This window comes from Corvus moneduloides, chromosome 3 (genome assembly GCF_009650955.1).
Source record: "Corvus moneduloides isolate bCorMon1 chromosome 3, bCorMon1.pri, whole genome shotgun sequence".
Classification (NCBI taxonomy): domain Eukaryota; kingdom Metazoa; phylum Chordata; class Aves; order Passeriformes; family Corvidae; genus Corvus; species Corvus moneduloides.
This window is the reverse complement of record NC_045478.1, coordinates 56,182,706-56,198,539: the sequence shown is the minus strand read 5'-3', so window position 1 is coordinate 56,198,539 and position 15,834 is coordinate 56,182,706. Positions and strand designations below refer to the sequence as shown.

Below are 15,834 nucleotides of genomic sequence, written 5' to 3'. Positions count from 1 at the left end.
TTAGCATCAAGGCTATGTTTGTGGGAAACAACCAAGTTTGTGCCTCTCGTGAAGTGGTAGACTTGGGAAATATCTTCAGTTTTTTGTGCTGGGGAATACATCCTGTTATGAAGAACATTTTCATTTTAAGTTGCACTTCTCTGGTGCTGTAACTGATTATGCCTTCCTTAGATCCCACATCTCCTCTGAGAAAATCAGGTAGGACATGGGGACCAGACTTACCAATGCTAGTGCACTCCATTGTGTGATTGTTGGCTTCCAGCCCATCAGGGCACTTTTCAAGGCACTTTCCACTGTATAAGTAAAACCCACTTTTACACTTTGTGCAGAAGTTTCTGGTGAAGCAGGTATCACAGTCAGCTTTACATTCTGAAATGCAAACAGTAAAGAACAGTGTTGTTGCTCTTTGCCATGAACTGCCATGGGTTCTCTCACATATACCAGAATCACACAATTCTAGGAATGTCAGACAATCCTCAAAGGAAGCAAATTATATTAGGTCTTCTTCCTGGTCTGTACACATGGTGAGGCCAGCCACAAGTGACCCTGGCATGGGTGAGAATTTAGAAAGGATGGCCTGATGCTGAACAGCCTCACACTGCTAATCTTCTTGGAGACCTGTGCAAATGGCAGACAGAACACAGCACATGAGAATAACCCTGTGCTGCTTCTGCCCTACGCTGACACTGCTTAGGTACTAATTAACCCTGTGGGGCACAAGTGCTGGGCTGGCTCCACACTACCTATCTGCATTCATCCAGGAGACATAAAAATGTGCCAGAATTTAGAATCTGCTTAGGAGTGGTTTGGATCAACATATCTTTCTTTTTCTGTAAATGGTTCCCTGATGTTCAATCAGATGTTCTGTAGTATTTCATGTATTCTCTGTATGACTACCCAAATTGGCATTGTTGATATATTTCCTATTCTCAGAAATTTTTAAGACAAATGCATTAAACCTTATGTATGGCACAGCTCATGTCTGATATGCAAGGCCACACACTGCTAAAAAGTGAGCAAATACTCTACAGTGTCAAGTTACTCTGTAAGACTTTACTCTGGGGTCCATTCATTAAATAACTTTTATTACCAGGTAAAAACTGGGAGAGTTTCTTGGCCATCGCTCTTATGTTTTTATATCACCTGTGGGATTAAAAACAGTGAATTCAACAAAAAAAAAGAGGAGTGGGGAGGACATTGTGATCTTTTCCAGTTCATTTATGGTTCAAAAATCCATAGTGGGGTCAAAATGTTGCCTGAGCAGTAAAGAATAGAGTTGGCTTCTCTGTCCCCCAGCCCGGAGACAACACGAATTGGTAAATTCCCCCAAATCAGGCTGAAGCCTGGCCAGCTTCTACAGGCATTCAGAGGAAAACAATGAGCATGAGACAAGCTGTAAAGGGACCAGGGCAAACCACATCTCCAAAGAATGCCACCTGCCATTCTCTCGCCTTGCCACAGAGGTCAGGCGGGTAAGGGCAGAGGGTTAAACAGCTCCAGCCACCAAGATTCAGCATTCCTCAGTCCCCGCTCTCTCTTCAGAGCTGCTGGCGCTCTCTTGCTGCTGGAGGGCAGTGCCTCGTGCCCACCGGCACTTCCTCTTCACACGGGGATGTAGAGGAGGAGGCCATCACCTGGGTTCTAGGCAGGTCATTCATGCAGAGCCAGGATCCCTGGGCTTTAGGCCATTTTGTGGTCTTTAACTTCTTGCTCAGGTTAATATTTACTGCACTACTACAAAGAACTGAACAAATAAGGACACAGCCTGTCCATCTCCTTCTCTGTTGACTTGACTCCTAAGGAGACAGAGAATTCAAGAGAGAACAAACAAATCCATGCGCCTCCCCTTTCCCCAGCACTTACTTGCACACTTATTAATGTCGGGATACCGTGTCCCATAGTATCCGCTTGGACACGAGGAAAGACATACTCCAATCTGTTTCATGCCAATCCTCTCCAGAACAAAAAAGAGCCTGGGCTTACATGACAGGCATCCGTTGTAGTCAGAGCAGGTAGCACACCCTCCTTGGCAACCCTGGCTCACGTTAGGATGCACTGAGAAGAAAAGAATTTAAAAAAACAAACTGTGAGAGAACAATACATTAAATAAGACCATGAAATAATGGTTCCTCTGCACGTGGAAGGATGGACCATCCATCTCTCTGTCAGCTCTTAAAGATTGCTTCATTTTTTCCTGTGTCTCTTATGACCTGACTTGTCATTTCAGAAATTATTTCATCTGCATAAAAATGAGAAGCCCAGCTGACATCTTCACATCTTGCAGAAATAGCCAACAGCAAATGATCTTTAAAATAGATTGTATGGAACAGCAGCATTCTAGAGAACATTTATTTTTCTTTTCCCTATTTTCAGGGGCTTTTCTGCCTTGTGTGCACTTGGCTCAGCAAATAATTTAATGTTCTGTTATCCTTGCTTTTCCTACTTGGATGATTAAAAATCAATCTAGTGTATAATTTCTTTCACTGACTAAATGCCATTTGATTTGAGTTCTGCTGTGCAGAAATATGCCCTTGTAAGATCTGATGATACTTTGTCTTAAAAAAAAGACACAGGAGAGCCATCCTTCTCACCCTCCTTCTTTCCCTGGAATGTTCTCTCTGGCATGTTTTTAATCTCTAACAATTACAACCTGATGTTTAGACTTAACTGTGGCATTTACCCTGCTCCAGTCTCAGCATGTAGCATAGGTAGGATTACATTTGCCTTTCAATTGAATTGTTCTAATTCTTCAGACAAGGAAAGGGAATTTTATTATACTCATTGCCTGTCTTCTTTAGGGGCTTAGGGATAGCAGGAAGGAGGAAGCTGTTGCAGGCTATCTTTTCAGTAGCAGACATTAATCTGCTGTGTGATATACTGAAGTGTATTACTTCTCAGTGGTAGAGAATAGCTTTGCATCCTCCTGTACTTTAGAAGTTGTTACCTACTTTTAATTCCTTCTTGCTTGCTTTCTTAAATAAATTGGAACTAAAAAAATAATGAAGCATCAAGTAGCTCCAGATCCTGTGTCCCCTCTTTTTTTGGCCTTGTCTTGCATTAAAAAAACAGGCATTTTTCTAAGTGCAAGCTTTCGTCTCTCAGCCTGAGACATCTAGCTATATTTCATATCTAGGAGAAATATAGTCCTCATTTACATTTGTAACTTTTATTTGTAAATACTATTGGCTTCCTGTTCTGCCTTCTCCTCAGGCCAGTGATAATTTTATAAATATGCACATGTCATGATGGTGTGATTGCCTATTTTAGTGCTTTGATTTTATTTTGATCTGCGGACACTGCTAAATAGCTTGCACACACAATAAACTTGCTTTTTTAAACTCCTTTCTGTGCAGCCCTTGAAGGCAGACCAGGAGTCCATATGAATTCATGGCTTACATATTGAGAGCCACCACTGCCTGCTGCCCAGGGGAGGGTTGCCTGGCAGGGAACTTCAGGAACACCTCTGTACTTTGTTCACTTACACACTTGGCATAAAAGACATGTCTCATGAATGGGAAAAGCAATTTTCTGTGCTCTGAGGTTTCAGTGACACGTCCTGCAATCTGAAGAACCTCAAAGGGAATTTGAGTTCACTCTTCCTCTTTCATTACTAAAATGAGGAATGAGGGTTATTTCTCTCTGTAGGGCTGGACACATATGAGATGTACAAACTTCGGCTGTGCTGTGCACAAACAATTTCAGTAAGAATACAAGAACTCAATTCTCTGTGCACACTGAGGCACTCATTTTATAGCACAAACTAGACGAAAGTGTGCTTACAATGAGGACAAGACACCACTATGAGAATAAATAACATTCAGCATAGTGAGAAGTTGCAATCCCAATTCAGTTATCATACTTGCTTTCACCAGACTCTCAAAATACTGAGTACTTAATAAATATAACGTATTTTTTTCTGGAAATATCCCAAAGGTACAGAGCTTATTGATTTTGAAATTAAGAGCCTGGAAATTTTTTGTTTTTAAAGTTAAGTAAATGAAAACGTCCTTGTCTCTTTCTCCTCTGTCTTGTGGCTCTTGTATGAAACTACTTTCAAAGGCAGGCACAGTAATGTGATCTAAGAAGCTGACATTATTTAAAAACTATCTGTGACTTTCCTTCATTAAGTCTGACGGATGAAAAAGCAGCTGAAGAACAAAATATTTGTCATCAAAGCTGCCATATAAAATATGGATGATCACTTTTGACGGGAAACATATTATGTGTGAGCACCTGTGACACATCATTATTAATAGATTCTCTTGACAGAGAAAACATAATGTGCAACTGCTCTGAGGTCAAGCTGTGTGTGTCAGCCGAGACAGGCAATACTTTACTATTGAAATACGATAATTCTCTATAGCTAAGATCCATTACATGGCCAATTTCCATCTCCCCTTTAACTCCAGAAGTACTAAGTATAAAATAAAATGTACTCCTAGCCACTTTCACAATTTCTGCCTCTTTTCATGCATTCCAGATACATCTCATACAAATAGCACAGCAAAAAAGGAAAGCCTGTAGTTCCAAATGGAGAATGTTATTTCTAGTGTTATGGAGCAAGGAATAGGATAAAATATGCAAGTCAAGGTCCACTGATTTCATGTCATGCTATAACTAAATGTATGAAGCAAAATAAGCTCCAGTTCTTGGAAATTCTTAAAGAAAAATTACCACTGAAAAGTCAGAATTAACATTTAAATGAACCATGGGGTTTTTCTCTTAAAAACTATTAAAGAGATGCTTTTTTTTGGGTTATCTCCTACTGGGTCCGGCATTTCTTCGAGTCTTGTATCTGTGTAATAAAACAGTTTCTCATTGCACTTGCAATAAGGGTAGACCCTTATTCTGGCTCAGGCAAGAATCAAAGCAGGGAGGGACAAGCCGTATGCTCCAGAAACCGGCATTCTTTGAAAGCACTGGGTTTTGTCATTGAACCTGGGAGAAAACAAATTGTGGAGCAAAAATATTTGTGCCTAGAGAATGAGATAGCGTGTTTGAAATTAGGCATCTCCAAGCTCCAGCTGAAGACCTCATTCTTGTTACCTCTCAGCCTCCTGCCTCTCTGGTGCAGATCCAGATGCTTGCCAGATCCTTGCGATATAGGGGCTCGTCCCTCCCCTGCTGCAAAGGCTGAGTGGGATTGAAGGGATTCAAGAAGGAAACACAGCAAACTCAGGCTGTAAAACATATTTCTGCCACAGGGAGGGAACTTATTACTTCTGGGTCCAGAACTGGCCCTTATTATTCCTCTCCCATTGCAGCGAAGTGTTACTACCTGCAGATCCCAAGTGCTTCAGCAATGGCACACCATAACCCCAAGGAAGCAAGCAGAAGTTTTACCTCTTTTTTTTCCCTGTATCAGACATTGAGCTCAGTGCTTAAGTGATGTGCCACAAGAACCTGGAAACATAAACCCTATCTGGTGAAATCCAGTCATGGTACACCAGGTGTAAGCATTGCTTCAAATGTCTATACTTAGGTCAACAGTGGAAATGGGTAAGTAATATATAGCACAGACCAATCCTGTTTGCCACAGATAATAGATGTGGTAAGAGGGACGAAAAGAGGCTTAGTGCCTTGGCAGAGGGTCAGGCACTGTGGCCTTGTGGGATAGAGACTGGCTGCAGAACCAGGAGGTATGGACTATAGCATTGCAAATAGGTCCAAGAAATGCTCTTGATAGATACTTGTTTTTTGATACTCTTGCTTGAAACCACTTGGTCTTCCGTGCAACCTCCTCCATTGCAAAGACATAGAAAAAATTCTCATCAATGTTCAGAACTGACTCAATGAAGATTAAATATTCTATGCATGACCCTATTAACCATTGAGTGCTCTTCCCTCTTGTATCCAAACACTTTTTGAGCACAGTGAAATCACAGAATCTCAGGGATGGAAAATGCAGCCTAGCAATGGTCAAAGCAAATGGTGGGAGCACAGAGACCCACAGACAAGTTCTTTCTCGTCTCTTACACTAGCATCAGCCAGAAGTGGTACAAACAATGCATGTACAGACTCATGACTGGCTGTAGGTCCAAAATCTATCCCTCCTTTTTCTTTTTGGAAAACCTAAATACTGGAGATTAGAGAAGACCCTTAATTAATATTGAACTATTCACTTCTCGTGTCTGGCTTTAAGCCTTTTTTTTCCCAGAGACCTCTTTTTGTGCAAGCCGTTTGTCCAGATATTAGTTTTAAGTCTTATTAGCAAATGAAATGTCAGAATATTTTCCAAAGCCCTACTCTGGAAACAATGAATCGTGGTCTCTGTTAAAAATAGAAAGTTAAGGATAAGGAGCTGAGTTTGAATCTGAACTTTCAGGGATGAGAAGCTAGATATTGACCGTATGCAGCAAATAAATTCGAGACTTTCACAATGACATTTTTCAACCAGTTTTACTCCATATAGATTAAAACTTATGGAATCAAAAAGACACGGAAATAAGAAAATGCAGGAGGAATCCAGTTGGCCACACATTCTGACAGCCAGGGGAACAGCACAGGGTAGAAGAATATTCTTTGCCTGTTTGCCACAGCTAAGATGCACTGTCTCATCACCTCTCTCCAAAAACAAGGCGTCCATTTAGAGGTTTGCTCTTGAAATGGATGTGCTAGGCCAATGAAACCCATCCCTGCTGCTGCTCCTGGTTTCTCAGGCTTGCACATTCTCACAGGAAATATTTTCACAGCAGAGCTGCTTTGGAATTCAGCCTTCCCAGCTGGGCTGCCCCTTGCCGCGAGAGCCAGACCCCACCTCAGCTTTACCAACCACGCAGCACCCAGGCGGACGTTAGCCCTTGTGGTGGTGGGCATTTGGGATGGGAAATCCCATGGGTTCCCATGTCATTCGACTGCTCTGTGTGCTCCCTCGCATTCCTTTCTGTTTCCCTTGCCTAGTGAGAAGCAGCTGCCTGTGGTGATGGCCTGAAAACAATGCTTCATGTAAAACAGAGCTACTCTCAATCATGCAGACCGTTCTTTAGGCAAGCACAAACAGCATTTGGCAGTCAGCTCTTCTAATGAGAAAGTCATTAAGGAATTCAGTTTGCAAACCACAGTGTATTTCCTCAGACTCTTTCCTGGACGGTGTTTCTTTGTGTGGAAATGCTTTAGAGGTGGGACACACAACGGTGGGGCAAGAATGCTGAACTGTTGTGTAGGCAAAAGGCAGTGCAGAGCAAGGACAAAGCCCAGGAGTGGTGGGACAGCGCCAGGAGAGCCAGTGTGCATGGGCTTGATAAATTTGTATTATCAGTGCTAAATAGATTGCCAGCCTGGGCCGAGGGGAAGCCTGAGTTCAGTCTTGCAGGCTAAGCTCTGCTTGATCACTAGGTCTTAAATCACCTGCAGGGAGGCAAGGGACGGGGTGTACTGTGATGGGGGAGCAGCTGGGGAAGACAGACCCCTACATGGCAATTACTACATTGGATTGGCCGTAACTTTTCTGGGATGCAACTGAATCAGTGGTGATAGCTGAGGAATGTGGACTCTCTGTTCAGCCTCCTCTGGATCTACAGAAATCTGAGGCACCAGAAAAAGAGGCAAAGAGGAAAAATCAGCCTAAAAGTCAACTGTTAAAGGCTTAATGTCTTCTGCTTCTCTTTGTGATTTGCTCTTCACAAATACTTTAGGATTTCTTTCTAAGAGGGTGGTAACTCCTCCAGAGATTTGCCTGACTTCTATTTTACTTCAGAGTATTGCTGCCTTCTGATACAAAACATGTAGCAAAGAGGATTCCCAAGTGTCTTCCTATGTTTTGAAGGAAAAAGGTCCTATACAAACCAAAAAAATTTTCTCCAAACATCTGCCTGGCTTGACAATATTTTTCTCAAGAGGCACTTCACATCTGAGGGAAAAGAAATCAACCTATTTTATTCACCAAATGTCAACAGTTTTAAAAAGCAACAGAAACATGAGTATGGGACTGTTCCACAGTCTCAGGGAGTATCCATAACTGTTTTGTAGTGGTGTCTACAAGCAAGGAGGCCCTTGGCCCAAATGGCCAAGACCTCACTGGGGATTGCCTCATCATTATTAAACACATGTCTGGCAGAGTGATCCTGAAAATTAAGTATACTGGCAGCCAGAACACATTTCCCCTGAATTCAGTTAGAAAGAGCATCAACAGGCTGAAAAATCTCACCAGGGGTGCAGAGTTTTATGCAGTCTCCTAGCATCTTCAGCACAACAGAAATCAGCCACAGCAACCACAAATGGCTCCTTGTCATTCCAGAGAGTTTTGTAAATAAACTGAAAAATTCTTTTCATGGATAGAGAAGGGAAATTGACTTTTTTTTTTTCCACATACTATGGATCACCACCAACATTTGAGGATCCAGAAAGTTTAAGCAGTATAGGAACCAAAGATGATCCCCGAGAAAATTGCCTTAAACACCCTGATAGTGATGGTGAAGGTAGGACCAGGTAATGCAATACCTTCTCACATAAAGTTCTAAATCCTATAAGCAGCTACAGATATTACTTTTAGAGTCAGTTGTAGTTGTTTCCACATACCCAGCCTTCAAGACTATACATTATGAATTTCTTCAAAAATGTAAAACTCAATTACATAATCTCCCTCTTATTGTCCAAATAAAAAGAGCTGTTATAGAAAGGTAAGCATGTGATCTATTAAAAGTTGTAACTTAGTAATTGTAGTAACCTAATAATTGTATAACCAGCATGTTATGACAGTTGTCAGATTCAGCTACTTGCAAGTAAAGCATCTGTGCTCAGATAAAAATGAGGTGTGACTTTTGGAAAGAGACTATGTTTGATGCACATATAGATAGTATTTTAATACTCTAATCCTGCGAATTGCTGTCATGAAGATCTCCAGCTGATTTTATACTGTTTGTATGGACACAGAACTCTAAAAACAAAGTTGTCAACATCTCTGTGACTCCCTTGACTCTCCATTCTCTTCCATACAAAACATGAATGCTTCTAGTGAGTAAAGAAGCAAAAATGTATATTCTACATGCTTGTTCTTTGAAAAATGGTTGACTTTCTTCTTGATGGTAGTGTTCTATCTACCATTTTTGTGCTTCTAACAAAGCTTAGGCTATCCTGGTGGCAGCAGAGCCTGTACCCCCCACACCCCATTTGCTTCTCCTGTTTTGTTCTCCTAACATGCTGGAGACTTTTATTGTTGCGTATTACACAGATGCTTGTGTATTTCCAATCTGTATAAGGATCACTCAGCTCATACTGTCAACATTACACAACTACAGTAGCATTTGCAAGTTTCTCATTTCCCACAGGGTCTTTTGAGACCAGAGTTTTTCTCTCAAAGTTTTGTTTCAGAAACCACAGAAAGAGCAGCAGGATGTAACAGATTTTACTTTCCATGCTGGGGACTAGGGAGAAGGGTTTAGACAGCAAAAGCCTGTAATACCATGTTGAAACTATGATTTTCTACTACCATGTTTACAGCGTTAAAAAATTAATAAGCCAGACAGCAAGCCAGCCCACTGCCTTGGCGGAGCTCAGATGAGCCTTTGGTCAATTACTTAATATCCTCTCAATTTAATATATTTTCCTAAGTGGAACTGATCAAAAGTTTGTACTGAATGAAATGATTTCTTTCTGAGTAACGATTAAATTCATACCATACTGAAGCTAACTGGAAGCCCCAAGTATGTTGCTCGCAGTGGAATGGTTCTGGACTGACGCCTTGCAAACATTGAAATGGAACCTGTCTCTTTAAATTCAAGACTCACATCAAGATTTCAAGTCATAGTGTAGGTACTAAGGAATATCACAGTGCTGGAAGATCTCTAAAAATTGTGTTCTATAATTTGCAGCAAGGAAAAACTCTGATCTCAAATTTTCATGAAGGAAAAGGGCTAACTTCTCCAGGCTGACTGGGCCATCTATCTGCCAGTGACACAAAAAACTGTCCAAAATTCCAAGTTGAAATTAATGATTAAAATGCCAGGCCTAGTGACCGCTTCTCTGCTTCAGTGCTGCGTAGCAGTGCATGTGCTATCAACACTCAGCAAATGATGATGCAACTGTTTTCACCTTTCCCTCATGTCACTGCAACTCATGCTAGTCTAGAAGAGGAAGAAGTGAAAAGTTTCTGAGTGCAAAATGTGAACAGTATGATATGAAATCAAATTCAACTCCAGTGGAAAACAGACAAGAGACATTATCACCAGTCAGCTTGGACTCACTGACAAGAGTCCTGGGCCACTAAAGTCAATAGTAAAACTCCTGTGAAGAAAAAGGGGTGAGGATTTCACTAATGTGTTAATCAATATTGGGGTAGTTCATGGTTTGGAGGCCAGTTATCTGATTTTTCGAGGGCAGTGTGACTGGATGGCCTGTTTGAATTGGGATTAAATAATAGGATGGGTGAGATTTAAGTAGGCATCCGCTGTTGACTCAGTTCAACAGCTCTGTGTGCTTGGATTTTCTAGTGAAGTAACTATGAATGGCACGTAGTTAGGGCTTGCTTCATCACCCCTTCTGCGTGCTGCCCTCCCTTTGAAGTCTGAGCCTTTCCCTCCCAACCAGCTTCACTGCCTCACAAGCTCACCCACATGAAAGAAATTTAGCGCTCACACGGAGCATCATTCACTTCCCCAAAACCATCATACATCTGACATCACTGCAGTGACACACAGCAGGCAGTTCACTGTTGAGCTACAGCTGTGCTACAAAGTATTTGAGCTGAATTATTGGGGTGCTGGCGACGAAATCAAGGCTATCATCCATTTTGTGCTGAGGCAGAGAAACAGTGCATTTTCTTTGTGGTGGTACACCACCACTTCCCTGAGGATTTGCACACCAATCAGCTAAATTGATTGGAAGAGAAAATGAATTAAAACTTCTGTTTGGTTTTTGGTTTGGGTTTTTTTTTTTTTTAATTAATGTAACATCTGTAATAGTATGTTTGTTATCCCAAATCCAATTAACAGTATAATGCACATCAAACTTTCCGGATAGTTAAATTAATTGAAAGCTTACGCACAGGCTGTATTTGAAAAGAGAAGCTGCAGACTGCACAGGGCTGTAGGTAAATGTAGCAGCCAGTGGCTACATAGACCAAGTGCCCTGTTGTCCCTTTGCTACCACCTCCAGAGTAGAAAACACCCCCTGCAGCTGCTGGGTCAATGCAGGATGGAGACAGGTCTCTTGTACACACCTTCATCCACATTCTTCCCGGTAAGGGGAGCCCCATGGCCACCACCTCCCCTGCTATCTAAGGCTAAAAGCTTCCAGGCTGCTCCAGCCTCTTGAGGATGCCCTGGAGAGGATGTGCAGAAACCAGGAAATCAGTTTAATTGATTAAAAGTCTTTATGAATCTTTTGCTCTGCTTCAGTGTCTGCCCATAAGGATCACATCTACAGAGGATGAGAGGAATGTGATTGTACATGGATTTTTGAAAGTGGGATTCATTGAAAATTACCATACAATGCAAAAAAATTAAACATGCCACAAGAATAAAAAGATAATCTGATTCACTTAGTTTGGAATACATGCTTTCAGTTGTTTGAAAATAAATTTTGACAAAATTTTGTCAAAATATTTGATAAAATATTTCTATTTTTAAAGAGTGACATCTTCTAATGGAATTTTATTCCATTAATTATTGTCTGAGGCTTTAACTTAAAATAGCAATAGCAACATTGGAAAAGTGATAAGGAATTACAAGATACAGAATTTCAATTTAAAAGAAAAAAGAAATTCTGCAATAAAAAAAATAAACTGAGGCCACCTATTGATAATATTAGGCAAAGAAAAACAAAACCCCGTAGCCCAATAATTATATATAAAATCAATAATTAAATATCTAGGAAACTTTGGGTTAGTGTTATTAGTCTTATTAAACCTTTTATAGTAAGAGCTGCAAAGTCAATCGTTTTGAAGCCATTTTAATGTTTCTGTACAACAGCAAAAAATATGAAAAAAAAAGTCTAATTTGTCTTTAAAATTTGTCTTTAGCCTAAACTGAAAAAAACCCCCCACATTTGGAAAGATTAATGGGCAAACTATGAACTATAAATTTTAAGGATGACTTTTTTATTTGTCTAATACATTATTTAATATCGCTGATGCACATCCAAAGGGACATCTGACACTTTTTATACACAATTGAAGAAGTGGTCATAAAAATATGCTTTTGTTGCAGTATTTAACTGGTAACAATGGTAGGCATCACATAATTTAGGCTGGATCAGAGCAGCATCCTGAAGGTGCGTGTTTAACCTTGCTCTGCACATGCAAGTACAAATTTGCAAGATATCTCTTCCTATCCAAGCTCTTGCACAAGAAAATGATCCATTTGCTGTTTTGTGGCCTAAGAGAGATGCTTTTTCAGGTGTTGGATGCCTTAGCCAGCTTGCAAAATATCCTTAGCATTTTGCAACATGCTCTGTTGAAGAACATACTTCTAATAACTCCGGTAATGAGGAAGAAAGGACTGTTCCGTTCTGTTTTGTCACGCTGTAACTTAATTAAAGTTAAGCTGATGCAGAATGAATGATAGAAAAAGAACCCATTACTACAAATAGAACTGTTTAACATAAGTTATACCAACAATTAGTTAGGCTTCAGTGAAACCCACACATCCCCTAGATATTAGAAAAACATGAAATCACAGCCGTTATTTTTAAAGCATCCAATATGATGACTATTTGGCAGCTCAGCTGGTGGCTAGTGGCTTGCCACCACGTTGGGCTGCCATGAGACAGGGCTTGGATGTGAGATGACCGCAACAACACCACTCAAAATGCCGGGCTGCTGCAGAAAAATTGTGCTAAAAAATGTCACAAGCAGATGCCAAAATGGACTAAGTGAAAGGAAAGACTGAACTGTGCCCTAGAATGAAAACATCCTCTTTAACTTGCTCCTTGACCTCCTGGACTTGCATGAAGCAAGTCACGCCATTTGTCTCACAGAGGTAGCAAACTGCTACCCCGAGTACCCAACAAACACATGCTCCTGGTGGCAGCAATCAAAATCATACATGAAGGGATCCACTCCTGGGGTAGAACGATGGACCCAGTTATCAACTTGTAATCTGTAGACCACCAGAGCTCTGCATAATGTTAGAAACTGGGAAAAATTATTGTGATGGTGTCAATTCCCTGCCTCCAAAGGAAAAATATATACAGTCCAGCACATATGAAAAAGAAACCATGTGGAAGAAAATAAAAGGTTAACTTTCAGCATCTAGTTACTTTGTCTTTCCCTAACAATACCACTGAGTTACGTGTCTTTGAAGAAAGTTAGGGGTTTTAGGTTTGAAGGTTGATAAAGTTGGCTGGTTATGGTCCCTTTCTAGCATTGTAAAGCACTATAATCTACATTTTCAAACCTAGGACCTCCAGTGACACAACTATCTCCTGCTTCATTCCTGTGTATATACCCTCCTTTTCAGAATGTCTGTGGAAGATGCAGGTGTTCAGAGGTCTGAAAATGCAGCTATTTATTCAGGAGTCCAGTCAAAGAATTGCTACTTCACTTCTAGAGCCAAACTTTGAAGTTCATAGATGACAAAGCCAAAACTTCTATTTTTTCATCTGCAAAGGAGAAACAATACCTATCTCTTAGGATTGTGAGGTGTTTAATTCATGGATATTTATGATATGTCCTCAGCTTTGGCTGACATTTCTGGCTTCTTTGCACAGCAAGCCTTCATGAGAGAGTCTGTTCCTGGCATCACATTAAACTTTGCTTTATAGAGGGTTCTCTCATATACATCAGATTGTTATGGGCACAACTATTGAGTCATGGGTGCAAGTGTGGTAACAATTTATTGTAGTTATTCGCACAACATTTCCATGCACAGATTTCAAAGGCAGACTGAGACAAGTTGAGAAGCCAGTTCTTTTAACTTTCTGATTTCTGCTCTGCAACTGAAGAGATTAGATTATTGGAAAACATACTATTAGCACTGGCGTGCAGCCAAAGGGTCTGCTATGGATTCTGCAAGGGGTGCTGTACTCACTGTAAATTAAGGAAAAGAGCTGGGTAAGTTACTCCAGCGAGGAATGTTCCCTTTGGGAATTGTCCACAGCAAATGAGAGCTGTGGTTGGTGAGCAAAGAGCAACAGGGAGAAGAAAAATAACAAAAAAGGTCAGAAATTTCAGGGAAATAAAAGGCTCCTTTTCTCCTCTACACTGAGCACTAAGTTAACAAGCTTCAGTGTTTCTTGATCCCTTTTATGCTACTTTCTGCCTACCCAGACCAAATTGGAAAAAAACCCCCATACAATTACCATGTAAGCCCATGATTAAATTCCTCCCCATTTGAAAAAGCACATCAGCATATGGTTACATACACACATGTGTTACAGACCCCTTGACTTCAATTAGACTTAAATACCTGATTAAAATTAAGGACTCTTTCTTGAATGAAGGCTCTTGTGCCTGGAGCAGACACTTATCTTCCTAAAGCAGGCAAAAGCCTAACTCCTAACATACTAACTTCGAAAATAATGTCTTGAACTTCTCAGTCATTAACTAATTCAAAGTTTAAACATTTCTATTTTTTACCTTCTCAGTAGTTTTAGGTGATTTTGTATTGGGGAAAATAAAATATCAAATATTTTCAACATAATGACTATGTTTTCATGGTGTTCCGGAGAGCAGAACCATTATTCTTTTCTTCTTCTTTTCAGAAGATTGGAAAAAAATTCTCTTCCCTAATACTGCAGAGAAAAGCATAGCTGTGTGAATTCAAAAGACTTATGAAAGGCTTCTAGCACTACTTTATTAACTTTTTAAAATTAATGTTCATGCATTTTAAATCATTGCCACTATATTTGGGAGTAAGATTCCTACAGTGCTTGGAGTCAGCAGCCCTGTTCCTTTGTGTCTCAGTGAGGGACTCAACAATGATAATTTCAGTGCTTTTTTAGTATAAAGGTGTTCAACTCTCAGATTACTAAATACTTTTATAAAGGGCTGCTAAACTATATCCTCACAGGAAGGCAAACAGATTGCTTTGATTTCAGTAAGAATCAAACCAGTGTCCTATAAAAGGAGAGACTCAAAGCTGTTCATTAATCTCTAAAGTACCTTTTTCAGCTTAAATCTGCTGTTTGCCATGTAATACTTTCTATACCAACATCATATGTAACACTCCATATGGAAAAAAGCCAGTACCAAAAGGGTGTTCTCACAGAAAATTAGAAAGAGGTGTTCAAAGGCAAGCTAAATAAAAAGGAGGCCAAATGATCGGAAAAACATTTACAAAGTTTATCATGGACATGGGAAAAAGAGAGTAAGTATAATTATTGCAAACTATTGTGATTTCAACCATGCTTAAAACCCCTGAGAAAATTATATAATCACATAGCAACAGCAGCAGTAAGACTCCAAATATATGTGCAGTTCTGTAGTACTTTTCACCCTGTGGTCCTCAAAGCACTCTATAACAATCAAATGAGATGCAGCTCCATGATGTAAGTAAAGGCTTTAGGGGCCATTTTACCTTTAACAACACATGTTTGGAGAAGAATGGGAAATGCACTGCCTGTCTGATGGCTGCTATAACCAGTCTGGATTGAGACATTTGGGGAACCTCTCGGGTTGAAGCTGTGACTCTTGCCAGCAAATCCAGATACGTTGCTATTGGCCTTATTCTGCTTTGCATTGCAAGGAGGCACAGCCATCCCAATGCCCATGCCACAGCAATCGTTCAGTACCAGGGATTAAGATCTTTAAGCTCTGAAGAGTCTTGTTGCTTCATAGTGCTTGAGAGCTGCTGGTGGCAGGCAGGGCACAGCAATGAGGGAAATTAGGATGTCCTCATCTCTTCACTTCCAGCAGGAACACAGTTTCTTGGTCACTACATGGGGACAGCACTGTGTTAG

The 15,834-nt window shown here is 40.5% G+C and overlaps 1 protein-coding gene across 1 annotated transcript in view; it reads right to left on the bottom strand.

Annotated features, from left to right (window-relative positions):
- Nucleotides 1-15,834, bottom strand: part of RSPO3 (R-spondin 3) — a 61,621-nt gene that overhangs the window by 25,568 nt on the left and 20,219 nt on the right. Inside the window, exons 3-4 of the mRNA XM_032101619.1 lie at nucleotides 1,864-2,055; nucleotides 223-369 (exon numbers count right to left, since the gene is read on the bottom strand). Of these exons, the coding sequence (XP_031957510.1) occupies nucleotides 223-369; nucleotides 1,864-2,055 (339 nt within the window). The remainder of the gene's footprint in view (nucleotides 1-222; nucleotides 370-1,863; nucleotides 2,056-15,834) is intronic.